Source organism: Festucalex cinctus, chromosome 2 (genome assembly GCF_051991245.1).
Source record: "Festucalex cinctus isolate MCC-2025b chromosome 2, RoL_Fcin_1.0, whole genome shotgun sequence".
NCBI classification, from domain to species: domain Eukaryota; kingdom Metazoa; phylum Chordata; class Actinopteri; order Syngnathiformes; family Syngnathidae; genus Festucalex; species Festucalex cinctus.
Window position 1 is genome coordinate 18,976,074 of NC_135412.1, and position 16,144 is coordinate 18,992,217.

General features: G+C 38.1%; 2 protein-coding genes across 4 annotated transcripts; both read right to left on the minus strand.

Moving 5' to 3' along the window:
• Window positions 1–590: 590 nt before the first annotated feature.
• Window positions 591–10,359, minus strand: samhd1 (SAM domain and HD domain 1). Its single transcript, XM_077513503.1, has 16 exons — window positions 9,725–10,359; window positions 9,556–9,622; window positions 8,693–8,771; window positions 7,901–8,061; window positions 7,223–7,338; window positions 7,068–7,138; window positions 6,131–6,283; window positions 5,953–6,053; window positions 5,766–5,874; window positions 4,329–4,420; window positions 4,137–4,252; window positions 3,181–3,320; window positions 1,859–1,954; window positions 1,682–1,786; window positions 1,466–1,603; window positions 591–1,354 (listed from the first exon to the last, which is right to left on the minus strand). The coding sequence occupies exons 1-16, from the start codon at window positions 9,903–9,905 to the stop codon at window positions 1,223–1,225; spliced, it is 1,857 nt and encodes a 618-aa protein (XP_077369629.1). The 5' UTR covers window positions 9,906–10,359; the 3' UTR covers window positions 591–1,222.
• Window positions 10,360–12,724: 2,365 nt separating this feature from the next.
• On the minus strand, window positions 12,725–15,955 carry cfap20 (cilia and flagella associated protein 20). 3 transcript variants are annotated; one of them, XM_077515300.1, is made up of 6 exons: window positions 15,876–15,955; window positions 15,260–15,339; window positions 15,034–15,145; window positions 14,767–14,955; window positions 13,009–13,122; window positions 12,725–12,881 (listed from the first exon to the last, which is right to left on the minus strand). In XM_077515300.1, the coding sequence occupies exons 1-6, from the start codon at window positions 15,924–15,926 to the stop codon at window positions 12,876–12,878; spliced, it is 552 nt and encodes a 183-aa protein (XP_077371426.1). In that variant the 5' UTR covers window positions 15,927–15,955; the 3' UTR covers window positions 12,725–12,875. The 3 variants fall into 3 exon arrangements, with proteins under 3 accessions (XP_077371426.1, XP_077371425.1, XP_077371424.1); XM_077515299.1 differs by having other exon boundaries at window positions 12,725–12,878; window positions 15,562–15,906; XM_077515298.1 differs by having other exon boundaries at window positions 15,562–15,906.
• Window positions 15,956–16,144: the final 189 nt, after the last annotated feature.

The following is a 16,144-nucleotide window of genomic DNA, read 5'->3' on the forward strand; positions in this document are numbered from 1 at the left end:
ACATAGCCTGCATTAGAGTATGTACTTTTCCCTCCTTTACCAGAGTACAGGAGTTGAAAACTTTTATACATTTTAGGTGTTATTACTGAATCATTCATTCCACTTTCCTTTTGGTCCAACTGACGTATAAACACAAAGTTTGCCATTTAGTTTTTGGTACGCAGTGGAAAAACGCTGGCTGTGTCTTGGGCCCCCTCTGGTGTTCAATGCTTGTTATTACAAAAACGTCGGTTCGCCAAAGTCGCCACTGGGATGAAAAACGATATCGAGATGTTCATCGCGGGTCAATTCATATTCTTCAAAATCCAGGTTCTTGTTTTACTGTATTGGTGAAAATCAAAAGGAAATAGGCCAATGAAACCAACTGAATTCGAACAGAAATATACAGCCCATCAACCCGTTTTGGTGTTGCTAAATAAATAAATGCCAAGTTTAAAAGAATAGTCAAATTTCCTCCACTCTTTTCAATACTCAAGCTCGATTCTAATCAGGACAGGCCTGATTTAAAACCAGGATCCTTGATTCAAATCAGTTTAGTGTTTACCAAGAGGAGATATGCGCCACAAACAAGTGCAATTACATCCAAGACATGATTGAATGAAAAATGTTTTATTCCCAAACTGTTTTCAGCTGCTACCACTGGTTCACAAACTCTTTGATGGGTCTTTGTTTTTGTTTTATAAATAAGATGTAGTTGAACGTGTTATTGCAAGAGTGGAGGGGGGGGGCATCCCAGATAAAAATAATCACACTCAAACTTTTAAATAAAGAGATGCATGCAAAAAAGAAAAGAAAAGAAAAAAAGCAACTTGAAAACAATGGGAGACGAGGAACAATCATCATCATTTGTAGAGGATGTGCAATGGATGGAAATAATACTTTAATACTTTCTGTATCATTTGTTCACTAAAAAGCACAACCTTCCATCGGGTTATTTAGTGTATGATTGTTTATGTTGCAAACGCATGATCGCGTGAACCTACAACTGATCTTAAAAGAATAAAATCCTGTTTAAAAGGATACAAATAAAAGTAAGCTGTAAGCCGAGGACTTCAATTTGTGTAAAACCCTGAGTATGACAGCATGAATCTACTTTGCAACAAATATTTTTGCTGTGACAACCTGATGATTCTATTTGGACGAGACCTCACCAAAGGGCCTCCCCTGGGGGGGTGTAAACATGTTTTGCTCACAAACAAAAGTACAGTACTAGTCTTAGGCCTTAAAAAGAGAGAACCTTGACTCCTTTTTGCTGCAAATTTCTAGAGCCCACATTTTCATCATCTCTGTCTTCTTTTTTGCCCGACCAGCTTTCCTTCAGCGGAGTCAGCTCGGGTGCAATAACGTCTCCATCCTGTGAGTTTACAGAAAATACGTCATTACTGAAGCTGTGAATTTAAAACGGGGGGAAAAAAAGCAGCACACTAGTTTTCCATTTCTTGACACAGTAACACACAAATGTCACCTGAGGTTTTGTGAAGTTGTTGTTCATGCACCACTGCACAAAGTGCTTTTTGGCTGCCACCAGCCCCTCGTCGTCCATCTTCTTATAGTAAACTCGGATCAGTTGCTCGGCAAAGCGCTCGGGCAGAAGTTTGGACACCTGATAGACAAAAGAGAGTCGAAGGTCTTCTTTACTTGAGCACCTCGAGCAAATTAGAACCTTTGGTAAAGTTCTGACCTGATGCTTGTATATGGGAACGGCTTTGGTGGGGTCAGTCTTGCAATAGAAGCGCATATTGTCAATGGGATTCTCCTGTTTCATCCCGTAGTCCATTTGGATGACCTAAAATGAAAGGTGACGCGAGTCGGCGCTGACAGACAGGAATGAGCACAGGAAACTGAGCGAGAAACTCACGCTGACGACAAAATCTTCAGGCAGCAGCGTGACAGCCAGCGCACCCGTCTGAGGGACGGACTCAGCCAAGTCCGCCTCCCAGGCGTGAAGCGTTTCCTTTGGAAGTAAAGAGACGGAATGCATGATGATGCTGATGATGATGAGTCAAGACAGTAAGATAAAAACAGACGAATCATGAGCAATGCAAAGTTCCCACAACAATAGAAATATGTTTTTTCTTAAAATTTCCAAGAGCTCAACTTAAAATATGTAACAAAAGAAAAAAAAGAAAAATAACATAGGTCGGTCAAACAATCCTAAATATTACACGTGTTCAATGTTATGATGTTAATGGAACGTCTAGCTATAAAACTCCTTAGGCTCGGCTGCCACCTAGAGGTACTTACAGTATTACACATTGAGTAGTATCAAATCTATATCATGTTTATTTTCTATACAAACAAAATTAAAAAGTGTACCAAATTAAAACTAGATTAATATTATTTTTTAATATAGTCTCTCTAACTGACTCAATACCATCTGGCTTTTTCAAACCATTGTGAAATCTGCTCAGATCGATTTACAGCAAATAATTGCTCACTTCAATCAGGTGACCTTCCTAAATCTCTGAAAGTAGCCGCCGTCAAGCCTATTCTAAAAAAGAGAACACTAGATGTCCCTCTGCTAGCAAACTATAGACCAATCGCAAACCTTCCCTTCGTAACCAAAATAGTTGAAAAAGTGTTTTTTTATCAACTCAGCAATTTCTTGAGCTTAAACGGACTTTTGGATAAATTCCAGTCAGGTTTCCGACCTCATCACAGTACAGAAACAGCTACAAGCTGTTCGTGCTACAAGGGGAGGCCATATTGAGCACTTACAACATGTAAAATAAAACTTGACTGTTAGTAGAATATGTTTATTATAAGTGTTATCTTTTTTTGCTATTTTTTCTTCATAGAGTATTTGATTATGAAATAGGGTCATTCTTTTTGAATCACCCTGTATATATCGCATATTTTCTCCTATTGTGGGTAGGTCTGGAATCCCCAGAATTCACTGTCCTGTTTAAAGGTTGCGCTCAAAACTCGACATGAGGATCAGCATCAACAAGAGAGAGAGAGGAACCCCCCCCCCCCCAAAAAAAAGAACGTTTGTTGCGTTTCAGTGATTAATGTTCTTTTTCACTAACATGATGAGAATGAAGCAGTTTGAGATTATTGGTGCGACCTTGAGAAGGAGTCCACAGCTGTGCTGTTGAACTTGCATTTGCACAATATGAGATGAGCCGCATCAATGACAACAATGCTGGGTTTTGTTTGAAGTCTTGTAGTCAAACACACCTGGGTGACCTTCAAGGATTTGTCAGCTTGGGTTTGACCCAAACACTTGTAGAGGCGCCGTCGAAGAATGTTCTGTAGAATCTGCTGTGCCTCAGCCAGCTCCGGGTTTGATGAATTGAGTATTTGTTCAAACACATTATCTGCAAGACAGAGACAGCATTTGAATCCAAGTGAAACTTTTTCCTGAGAAATGACGTACATCGTGGATGTCCAACTGGCACAACTGGTGCGGTCATTAATCAAATATCTTTTGAATCAATTAAATTTGATTCATTTTATTTTATTTTTGCATTAAAGTGTATTACAAAATAGGCTGGGTTCAAAATATCGATATTGTATCGATACGCCTTTTCATACCCCAATATCGATATATAAAACCATGTATCGATATATTGACCCCGCCCACAACACACACACACACGACACATCCAACACACACAAAAATCCCGTCGGGGTGCTTTTTTAAAGCAAAATTTACCACACCAACTGGAGTCACCTCGCTCATTTTGGAACAACAGGCGTAGGAAACGCCGTGCATTGACCTAATCACTGACCTGCGCAGCCATCAATGTAACCATCCGCGGTTACGTTCAAGGCTCAAGTGCGGTCATAAAAAATAGTGCGATTAATATGCGTTTACGCTTGAACTTTGACAGCCCTTGTAGAAACATACTTTTTTTTTTCTAATAAAAGAATGGAATGTGATCTTTCATGCGGTACCTACGTTGTATATGTAGTAAAAGAACACAATATTCTGTGAAAGAGGAGTTAAAATGCTCAAAATTGGCTGGCACTGTGAGTTTTTTTGTTTTTTTTTGATAACGTGTGGCAGTAAAAGACTTAATTTGATAGTTGATTTTTTGTCGATTCATCTGATAGTCAATTTCTTGTCGATTAAACGATTAATTACAACACAACCAACCGTGCACAGACTGGACATTTTGAAGGAGACAAACCTGTCAGCTTGGTGTATGCCTCCATGTCATCTATGGCGGTGGACAGCGTGAACATCTTGCCCCCCGAGCCTCGGACCTGAATGTGCTTATCGGCCTTCAAAAAGGCCTCGGTGATCCTGCATGGGCACAATCCACACGCCTCATTTACCAACACTTTGTGTCAAAACAAAGTAACAAGAATGAAGTACTCACATGGTTTCGATGATGTTGCCCACCCTGTGTTGGTAGGCTCTCTTGTGGAGACAGTTACGCGTGTAGAACATGTCATACAGATTGCCCACTTCCTGTGATGAAAACAAACTTCTCAGTCCAAGGAAAGAAAAGTTCCTCCATCATTCTTTTAAACTGTCTATGTTGCTGTTAAATAAGTATTTTAGGCCAGTTGCACAGTTTTGAACACTAAGCAAAGTGATGCCACATTTTGGAGGTGCTACACATAATTTACTGAGTTATTTCTAATAGAACCACAAACATGTAGCAACTTTCAGGAAGAAGTGGATTAGTGTTGCTACTGCATCAAAAATATAATAAAAAGAGATGAAATGGCCAAGGAAGCGTTGGAAACAATTGACCCATTTATCTACTGCACTCATGCTGCATGTGGCTGTTTTTTTGGTGTAGGCACATATGAAATAAGTATAAATATTCTTGTTTAAAAAAACAAAAAAACACACAAAAAAAACATGCAGCCATGCAAAAAAATGAAGAGATCATCATTTTTTCTTCCATTTCTTCTTCATTTTAGTGTCTTGTGCCAGTAAAAGTGCATCAAGTGACTAACTGACAAAAAAACAAACAAAAAAACATGGAATTCCTAAAAGCCCCATTTTTAGCAGTTCAGTGCCAATGCTATTTATGTAAGAACTGATCAAGTGATTTTGGTCATCATCAAGATGACTTTTGAAAAAATGTTTCAATCAGGTCTTAGATCTATTCTCATGAGTTGTTTTTGCGTTGATTAAAAATATTGGTCCAAACAAATGCAGCTTTAGTTGCACTAAATGAACAGGAAAATGGAAAAAAAAGAAAAGAAAAGGGTGGTCTCTATTTTTTTCCGCATCTGTATTATAATATTTCTTGTATTTACTGTCTTGATGTCATTAATTTATTAAGGACACACTCAAGACCAATCTTTTTAACTTAGCTTTCTATTAACATTTAATTTAGCTTTTAACTAACATTTAAACTGTTATTACTTTGGCGTTTTAATCGTATTTGTCATTCTTTTATGACTATTGATTGTGTTTTTATCTCTATCCTTACAGTTGTTTTTATGGTTTTACTGTAGGTCTGTTATTGGTGTTTTAAATCATTCTCGACTTTATCTCGTATTGCTTCCTAAAGGGGGCGTCTACCCTGGGAGCTGTGTGCTTCGACTGTGGTCCCGCTTCCTGGGGTCCTCAGTGGAATACAGAATGTGGCTCCTCTTAACCTGCTGCACTGGGGGCTCTGTGTCGGTGTCACAAATTAGTATGTGCATGTGTCTGTGTGTAGAAGTAGCGGGTCGGAATTTATTTGCACTTTTAGAGTTGCATTTTACTGAATGAAAAGCGCTTTATATATAACCTTTTGATTTTTTTTTTTTTAAATAAAAAAAGTAAGAAAATCCCATTGCGAGACTGCCGGCACCTTGTCTCGAGTGCAGATGAGCTTCTCCCCATCCACCTCACAAACTCTGGCAAACTTCAAGTAGCGACGATAGTCGGAGTTGTTCTGGATGCCCAGATTGTAACAGTCCCTGATCAAATAATAAAAGGAGAGTTCAACCGAGGTAAATATGACGTAAGTATTTACGGCACAACCACAAAAGTCACACCTGGCAAAGTAGTCCCATTTGTCCATGTCAATACCATTTCTCTTGTTGGCCACAATTTCATAGAGGAAGGACTTGTCCTTCGAACGGCCTACATAGGGCCACTGTGAAAGACAAACAGACGGCATAATAATCACATCAAACTTGAATGTTACACGATGATGTCGGCTGTGCATATTACAGGGAGGGCTGCGTTTGTCTCCAGAGGTCCTGCAATGAGCTCCTTGATGAAGTCCAGGTCTTGGGGCAGGACCAGGCCATGTTGTTTCAACAGTGGCTCCAGCTCATTTTTCTTCACCAGGTAGTCAAGCATGTCAAGCGAGGCTGTCTCGTGCTGGAATTGTATCGTTAAGATAAACAGTACAACCTTACTCATGTGGAAAAATAAATATATTTTTTCCCCCTTTGCTACATTGCATTTATTGCAGTGTTTGTTAGCATATCATTCCCTTGCCCATGACTCGCTATTCATATGGCACAGGAGAAGTGTTGCAAAATTGATGCCTGGCAAGAAAGTATTCTGTCGACTGCAGTTCAGTCCAGTGAAGCCCATAAACATTCCCTGGATTTGCGTGCGTGCCTGCTCTAGGAGTTTGTCTTTTTCATGTGAGGTGGTAGTAGCAGGCCTTCCACTGTGTCGTTTGTCAAGAACAGTTCAGATAGTGTGAAACGTACAACACGTTAAAACTGTGACAGCGATAGCTCCTCAAACTTGCACTGAAATGTAGTCAGGGACAGAAAAACTTTTTGCCAGACGGCAATTTTGCAATGCTGCTCCAATGTCATGTCAATGACGAGGCACGGTCAAGTGATCATGCTGCTATCAAAAGTTGATCATGTCTGTGCGAAAGATACTTGAAAGATAAAAAAAGACCGCATAGTGACTTTTGAAGCATTGTAAGACAAATAGAAAGAGAAAAATCTCCTAAATTGCGACTTGGTCTCACTCCAGTCATCACTTACAAATTAACAGTACATGTTTTGCTATCTGTGAATCACATAACAATCACTATATTTATCTTCGCCTGGATTAATGTGATATTAACAGTATCTGAATACTTGACTGATTAAGATTACGCGTCTGATAACTAATAGGTACAAGACAGAGGACAGGTTACCTTCCAGGAAATATTAGGGCGTGCTCTGGGGATGAATTTGGCATCAAACATGTGCGAAAAAGGCCCATGTCCTGTGTGGCAAAATGGTCATTCATTTGAGCTTTCATTTTCATTTACAGGTAACAGAACGTGTTCACTTGGTGGGTGGAACCTACCTAGATCGTGACAGAGCCCAGCGATCTGCACACAAAGAATGTCTCTCCGAGAAATGAGAAGTTCTGGCTGCCTCTCATTTAGTGCTTTCACGAGTTGTCCCGCCAAGTAACCCACTCTGAAACATTGATAACATCACATGGTGCGTGTCTGTTATCTGGGAGAAGTATACAGCAGGGCTTTGCAAATGATTTTATTCATTCAATTAAGTTTATTGCTCGGTGTGATCCCCGCCCCCGTACATCAAAGCTAGTTCACAAAAGCACAGTCAGTGTTGGCAAGTGTGCAACTTTTGACCCCTCTAGACTATTTTTCAAAACATCTAGGAAATACTTAAAAGTCCTACAAAAAAACAGACAAAATTATAATTCATTATTATTATTATTATTTTTTAGCTTTATCTTATTTCCAAAAAAGTTCAACCACTATACAACTGAGGTTCCAAAGTTCAATAAATCAGACAATGGTGGCACAATACTATTTTAGACTTTTCAGTTTTCAACCAAAAATGCTTTGCGCTGGTTAGGGGGTACTTATCTGAAAAAAACAAAACAATTCACAGCGGTACATCACTGGAAAAAAAAAAAAAAAGGCTGGGAATCACTGGCTAGACCTCGAGTAATTGAATGATACTGTTCCCACTCTCAGTCTCACACGCACACACAGACGTACAGTCATACCCGATGGAGTGCTCAAAACGGTTGTGGGACGCTCCAGGGAAAACAAAGTAGGTCCCTCCCAACTGTTTGATATTTCGAAGTCTCTGGAACTGAGGTGTGTCGATGATTTTGACAAGAAGTGGGTGTAGCTCCACGTGCCCGTGGATGGGATCATTAAACACCTGGCAGAAGGCAGGACAACAAACACACAAGCAGCAAGTTACTCGATAATAACACTTAAATAACGCTAAAATCTGCCCTCTGACAAAAGAAACTTGATGTGTTGGTAAAGACACTTTAATCATGAATCAAGCTTTCTCTTCCTCTGCGATAGCCGAAAAGAATCATTAAATACTTTTATGTCCATTTTATTTGCACTGTCGATTGAACAAATGATGAGCTTTGAGCTTAAACTTTCTTACGCTAATTGTTTTTAAAGTTTGCTGTCTAATGTTTTATTATTGTCAATGTAGGTTCTTTTAGTAAATGTTGTAACCTACTTTTTGTTTTCTTTTCTTTGCTCTGTTTGTTGTTGTTTATAGGTGTTGTCTTTCCTTGTGTAAAGCACAGTGAGTTGCCTTGTGTATGAAATGTGCTATACAAATAAATTTGCCTTGCCTTAAAAGGCAAGGCTTCAGTGAAGGTTTCGATTTTACAGATGCAATTATATGTTCTGCTTTCGAAACGTCAAACTCATTTTTTCCCATTGCTTCTAAACTACTACTCTCACTCGTTGCAGTTTATCCGACAAACCCAATTTGTTTGTATGGTTATCGTATACAAATACTTAAGGGAAGTGAGGATAAGGTAAACCTTATTTGTTTGAGGACCCTCCTCTATGCGCCATAACTTCCCCAGGCTGTGTAGGATCCGCAGCTGGTCACCAAGAGGCCTTGACAAAGAAAAAAGTTGTTACAAATACATAGAAAGAAATGTAGCATCAGGGTTCATTAGGACAGAGCAAAATATTTCAAGCCTTTTTTTTTAGGTTTCACTTTTGATGATTATGTCAGGATCATAAAAAATCTCAACAAATCTCAACATTGTAGGCTCCCTGTGTCCCAATCTTGTCAGCAGCTAGTTAATGCAAAATAATCACAGTTTTTCCTCAGCCTCTAAAATGGTCTCAGTCTGATTTATTTGGCTTCAGAATCTTGGAGACTGCTGACTTGACGGTTGTGCAGAAAACCAAAATTGACAAACCTCCACAAGGAGAAAATGTCTCATAAAGAAATTGCAAAAGAAGCTGAATTCTGGCAGAGCTCTGTATCAAAGTGAAGAGAATTTTAAGAGGAAGCGGAAAACGTGGCCAGAAAAGTTGCACAATTTTCCTCAATATATTTCTAATTTTCTAACCAGCACTATATTCAGTACAACACAGTTGTAAATGCAGTTACAGTGGTGTTTAACTTTTAAATACATTACTGTAGGTCATTATGGGGGTACTTGAGAGTCAAATATTTTTTAGGTGTGCTTGGGGGGGCGACAAGAGCTGTGGAAATACAGACGTGTATTACGATAATATATAATTAGGATTATGTTTCGTCCAGTAACTATCTAATGTTGAGACTGGCGACTGGAAGATACTGAGGACAACACATGACAGGACAAACTGATAAGCACAAAGAACACTTTGCCCATTCAGTTTGAAAAAACAAAATAAGAAAAAGACTTACTTAACGCCCATTTTGTCCAGGTCATCCTTCTTGAGATATCGCAACACGACACCAGTGACATTATGTTCTGACAACAAAAACGTGACATTTTGTTCCATTAGCGGTCGCGTGTTTTGAACATAATCTCATAGCAAATACAAACACGAAATTGAATGACAATGACACTAACCTCTAAAAACTGTTTCCCACACTCCAAGACCTTCATCTCGCAGGTAGTGGCATGTTTCTTCGACCCCCCAACGAGAAAAGTCCGGGTCGGGCGTCCGGTCCACTGACATCTTCTTCCCCGGCGTTTGGAAAACATCTTCGGGGTTAATCGCTGTCGCTATGTCTCGTTTACGGCTCGCCATGTTGATACATGAAGAAGTAAGCGCTACTATCTACGTTTTGTCAAAGCAGAATGGTGCGGCCAATTAAATCAACACGGAGACGGTGATGGTCACGCCGGTCGGCCAAGAATGAAACAGAAGCTTCCAGCGACTTCTCACTTAAAAGAACCGGGCGCCAAAGACAAACACCCCGGTTTCCTTTCCCCTTCTCGAAATGTCAAGTGCGGAGGATTCATAATGTGGTTGTTGTCCGGTTACTTTTTTCAGAATAACACACATCGCTATTTCCCGAACCCGTTTGACGTAAAAACCATGTTGTAAGTTTGCATTCAAACATCTGATTACTTTATTATAATGATAAAAGTGTGTATGCTGAAACTCTACGTTTCACGTGAGATATTATACTTACATCAGTTAAATCAGTTGCACTGGTTTTACTAAGAGTAGATGCTGTTTCCGGTTAATTTCTGTCATACACCTTACATCTTTATCCAGCGCACTTGTCATATGCCAGGGGCGGAGCCAGATATAAAGAGGAGAGACACGTTTAATGAACCTCTTTGGTATTTTTATTTGTATTTTACGTACGATCGACCAGCAATATTTAACTCATTCAGTGCCAGCACAGTAAAAAAGGATCTGCTCGATTATAGGAAAAATAAAAATCATGATTATTTTGGCAAAAGTTGAAATCACGATTATTCAAACCGTTATTTATGTTTTGGCACAAAACAAGAAAATGTTTAAGTGTTTAAAAATATTAGGACCAAATTTTTTTTTAAAAATGGAAACACTATAATTTATAATAATATATATTTATTTATGTTGGCAAAAACGTGAAAGTTTGAGTGCAGCATATGCACTGTGCAGTAGGGCAATATTTTTTTTAGTTTTTTTTTTTTAGTTTTTGGTACAAAACAAGAACATTTTTAAACATAAAAAACAAATAAAAAATATTACGACAAAAAATTATTTGAAAAACTATATTTATGTAAGTTCCTTTTGGATGAAAAAAAATATCAAATTAGTTATTTTAAAATTTAAAAAAGGTGCAATTGTATAAATTTAAACAACACTAATCTTTTTAGTTTATTATTAGGCTGATTTTGTAATTGTGGAGTGTAATAATTGAAATTATAATTGAATTTTTCGATTAATTGCACAGCCCTACTTTGACGTGTATAGCTGTCAATGGCACTGAATGAGTAAAAAAAAAAAAAAACTCAAATATTCTTCCAAAAACGGTGATAAACCTACCCCCTATATACATTATGAAAAATGGGGGTTGCCTAGCTCATCAAATTATCAGCGTCCCCTCGCTACTTCGGGGTTCAGTTATTGCGGATTCACTGTATTGCGTACTGTATTTTCATTTGTGACCAATTAACATGTTACATTAGTAACCCAGTTTCTGGTTAATGTAAGGTGTGATCAAAGAAAAAAAAAACCCACATGACAATATTTGCATTTGGAAGTTATATTGTCAGTAAGTTTACAACAAAAATGTTCATTTTACTGCAAAATGAAAATGATTTTAGAATCTTGCCATTTTTGTTTTCCCCAGAGCTATATAATAATCCCCTGCCAAAACAAAGAATGACAATGTACAAAATAGACATAACGGGTTTGGTGGGTGAATCTAAATACCTGAGGCCAGTGACAGACTGCAGACAGGTGTTCTGTTTTAGGTTCTCAGTTTGTTTCTCTATTTGGCTGAATGTGAGCAGAGCCTCACTATATCTGATAGCAACAACAGCAGAGAGCCTGCCCCATTAAAGCCTTTCATGTCATTGTCACACCATGTTTTTCATTTCAGTAATTTATTTCATTCATTTATAAAATAATAATTTAAAAAATAACATCATTGAATGAAAGGGAGCAGGAAGAAGACAAGTCTTGTATCTGCCTCGTTTCTCCCCAGAATTCATTTACAAGGTAAAGTAACTAAAAAAATAACAACAATAAAATAAACAACAAAATAAATTCGAAAAGGAAAAAATATAAATAAAATTTTGACAGCTAATCTCATAATCACATGTACAATCTGATTTCTGACATTCGTAACGACAAAAATGACAAAGGCATGATGTTCGTGCAATCGTAATCTCGTTCATATTTCTTTAAAAAGATAGTTTTAGTCATTCTTCTGAATGTAATTTTTGAATTGGATTCTTTGATTAAGATTGTTCCTTCCTTTGATTGAAACACAGCCTCCATTGGTCTGGTCCTACATCATGTTTTTTTTTTTTTTTTAAAGATCAGCTTTCCTTTCAACTTGTACTTGCTTTCTCTTTTTTTCAAATCTCTTTTGAATATTCGGCAACGTTTTGTTTTGCGCCTTCAGCATTCATAAAATTTCAACAATTTTAACTGAAGAAATGGTGGATTTGTTGGCTCTCGAAATTAAATTGCTTTCTAATGATTATTCTTATGGCTTTTTTTCTTTTGGATAGAAATATTGACTGAGTACCATATATGTTTTATAGGCATTTCCCCAAACCTCAATACAGTCGGTCAGATATGGAACAACCATGGTGTTTTATAAAATTAACAATGCTTTATTATCCTGAATCCTTTACTTTGTATAGGAGAGCTATTGTTTTGCTATTTTTATGTTGATGTATTGTATACATGTGTGATTTCCAGTTCAAATTTTCATCCGAAATAACACCCCAAAGTTTGGTTTCTCTTACACCTCTTGATTTATTCATTGAAGCATTAGCATGTTAATGTAAACTTCGCATTTACATTAATGAAATCATGTCTCCATTGCAGAAGCATACTCTTAACTCCGTTATTGTTCCAATTTATCGCTGTAAACAAACAGGCTGCGGACAAAATACTTCATTTCTTCTTTATTCACAAATATCAAAAAACACTTGATAAAAATAGCACAAGAAATAATAATCACTGACTACACAGCCACACAATATTATACAGCTCAAACACGCTTCACGTTTGGGGAAAATGGTGCATGTTTGTTTGGGACCTCTACTGCTGCAAGAAAGAAAGGGGGGGGGGGGAAACAACAGGTGTGAGAAGTACATCCAATTAATGCAAATATACATTAAATTATTTACAGTCTCAAAACTGTGGTCACACAGCAGTCAAGTGTGTTTCTTACCTTGGCTTTCTGGCTTTGGACCGGGACGTAGAGTTTAAACTCTGCTGGGAGCTCATCCTCAGAGTAGAGCCTGTCTGAGAAATACACCCTCCTGATACGACAGTTAGCATGAATCTGAAAGACAAATACAGTAGTCACATATTAGCATAGTGCACGTGTGTGTGTGTCAGTGAGAGAGAGCGAGATAGAGACAGACACTCCATTTACATACAGTCACTAATCATTTAAATGCGCAAAAACATAAATATGCTTTTATTTGGGATTTTGAAAATCCGAAAATGCTCTCGCTGGGTTAACCCTTTTCTTACCCAGCTAGTTTGTCATATGGCTCATGGTTTAAATGAAAGAGGCTTGCATTTCACATATTTAAAACGTTTTGGTAATTGGCTTAATACTATGATTAGAAATAAATGAAAACCCATTTTTATAATCATGATTTCAATTGGGCCTGCACCATATACCGTTTGAACATCGCGATTGCGATGTGCGCATGCGCGATAGTCACATCGCGGTACGTGCGATGTTTCTATTTATTTATTTATTTATTTTGAACACGCAAACGTTTGTTTTGCTTCATAAAAGCAGCAAGCTACTCCATGTTCCGCGCATCCTGTCTCGCTCTCCCCCCTCCCTCCTGCTTATCAGTCACCGGCCCCTCCCCCCTCCACTCTCACAGCTGTCTGCTCTGAAAACAATAACAGCCTACAGTGGCGACAAGCAGGAGGAAACGGCGGCAGAAGCGGAAGTGGATTTTTAGTCCTCAAAATAAGGTCAACATCCGAAATATGCAAGTATTTTGGTTATAAAAAAGAAGATACAGAAAAAAAAGAAAAAAAACCCTCTGCCGACAGTGCCTCGCCGTTGTTGCCCCAACACTGTCCAAACAGCGCCGACACATCACAGACTTTTTACCTGGCGAAAAACATGGTGCCATTCATTCAACACCGTAACTAAAACGGGGTTTAAAAAAATTATCCACATGCTCGACAAGCAGGATGAAATGCCATCAGACAGACAATGCTGCAAACATGGTGAGGGCAGCTGCCTTAAAAGTACTTGAACAGGCTGCATCTTGCAGTTGGTAAGTTGTTAATAATGATGATGATAATAATAATAATAATTATAATGTCTCATTTATGGTCCAAACAAATCTCATTACATTTAAGATAAGACTTAGCACCTAAAAAGTAACGTGTTCTTGGACAATTTCAATCTATTATAATACTAATGATGATAATTATTTAATTAGAAATCAGACAAATATTCATGGTAAGATATAGTTTTTGTATTTGAATAAAACATTAAATGAGTAGTTAACCCTCAAAATGACTTTTTTCTATTGATTACTCATGCCATGGAGACTTGAGTACAGTACAGTCATTGTTTTGTATTTGACACATTCCTAACACAAAAATTTGATTGAAAAAAAAAAAAAACCCTCATTCATTACAATGGAGACCAAATGCAATGCACATTTGATATATGAATACAATGGTGTCATGTTGCATTAACCAAATTCTTCGCAAACATAATCTGGTGAAAATTCTTCTGTTTTTAATATCACAATATATATCGCAGACACTAAAAAAATCGCAATCAATCAAAAAGAATCGGAATTATTTATTTTTTTCTATAATCACCCAGCCCTAAATTGTACCACTTCCACGTGTATTCAATTTCTTATTACTTATACAGCAGTCTACTAACTTGCAAACGTCAAACAAATAGCACCAGGTGAGTAAAAAAGTGCAAACTCACCTGCACACGCAAAGTCTCAATATAATTGGTCCCGTAGGCTCTCCTGGTGAAGTCGGACAGATTGAACTGAATCTGGTTCCAGCCATCATCAAGTCTCATTGGCATGGTGCAGATGAACGGCTTCACTCGTGTCGTGCTCTGGTAGTTACTTGCCCGAAACCGCCGTCGAACATTTTTATCATCTAACACCTGAAAGGGGAAATGTACAGAGACAAGCGTCAATTCTAACCGCTCTGTCACCTATACACAAAGTGCTCTTATCTGTACCTGAACTTCGAAGGTGAAATACTTCTTTAGGTTTTTGATGATCATTACAAGAAAAGGCAACTTGATACCCAGCGTCTTCTTTGGGTCAGCTGGGCAGGTTATATAGGTGGTACTGTAGCAAGATCAAGAAAAATTAGTAACAGAGGAATCAATGCCCCAAGTAACTGATACTGTAGGCGCACAGGAGACAGCACTGGTCCGAAAATGATCTTCAGTCGACACACACCTGACGTTTGTGCCTTCGACCTCCAACACCAGTGAATGGATGTCATTATCAGTAATTCGCTTGATGTGACCATTCCTCACCTTGTAAGCAAGGGGAAAACACAGTTATTCAATCATAAAACATATTTATAAGCCCAGCAGCAATGTTAGATAAAAATCTAGGCTACAAAAAAATACAGAAGCGTTATTTTACTCCGTTTGACTATAAACAAACTTCAATCCGTATTTAAACCTCATCCCAGATCTATTAGTATTAGCGAGAATGAACAATGACGCTAACGATTGATTCAAAACCCAATTTACCTTTTTATCCCAAATCTGAAGAGGTTTGCTACCGATACTATATAGAATAGAAAGAAATCCACTTTGGAATGTGTTTTTAAACATGATTTTAGCGTTCTGCACGAGTCTTCTGTCTGTACAGGATTACTGAGCTACAGCAACACGCTCCACTTGGTTGCCTCTCCGTCCCCGCCGCTTCCGTGTCATGCAACCAAAGAGTTCCGTTGTCGAAAAGTAAACGTCTTAACCAAATGTAGATGGAAAAAACATTACAACACCACCAAGCTTCTCTGTATTCTGGAATATGAACGTATTTATGTCCCAAGTTTGCTGACCTGCTGTTTTGGTGTTGCTAGGAACCTTGTATCTATTGTTTTTTTTTTCATTCCGGCTTTTTATTGTTGACGCACATGAGTCTCCTTGGCAACCATTAGGGAAACAAGAGGAGACAAGTAAGCGGCAGATGTGTCCGATTACCTTTCCAGAAACGGATAAAATATTGCAGTTTTGCTGTAAGATCGTGTTGCTTTCATTTTTTTTTTTTTTTTTTTTTTTTTAAAGCCTTTCTTCCTGTGAACACAACACTGTCAAAATCAATTTAGTC

Bases quoted from the DNA above. Each gene is read 5' to 3' on its own strand.
- samhd1 (XM_077513503.1), bottom strand. From the start codon at position 9,905: ATGGCGAGCCGTAAACGAGACATAGCGACAGCGATTAACCCCGAAGAT. The intron at 7,139-7,222 runs GTAGGTTCCACC...TTTGCCACACAG, and splicing joins TGGGCTCTGTCACGATCTAG to GACATGGGCCTTTTTCGCAC. The intron at 1,787-1,858 runs GTGAGTTTCTCG...CTTTCATTTTAG, and splicing joins CTGAAGATTTTGTCGTCAGC to GTCATCCAAATGGACTACGG.
- cfap20 (XM_077515298.1), bottom strand. From the start codon at position 15,645: ATGTTTAAAAACACATTCCAAAGTGGATTTCTTTCTATTCTATATAGT. The intron at 15,340-15,561 runs GTAAATTGGGTT...CTTGCTTACAAG, and splicing joins TTCAGATTTGGGATAAAAAG to GTGAGGAATGGTCACATCAA. The intron at 13,123-14,766 runs GTGAGTTTGCAC...TTTGTCTTTCAG, and splicing joins TTGAGACTTTGCGTGTGCAG to ATTCATGCTAACTGTCGTAT.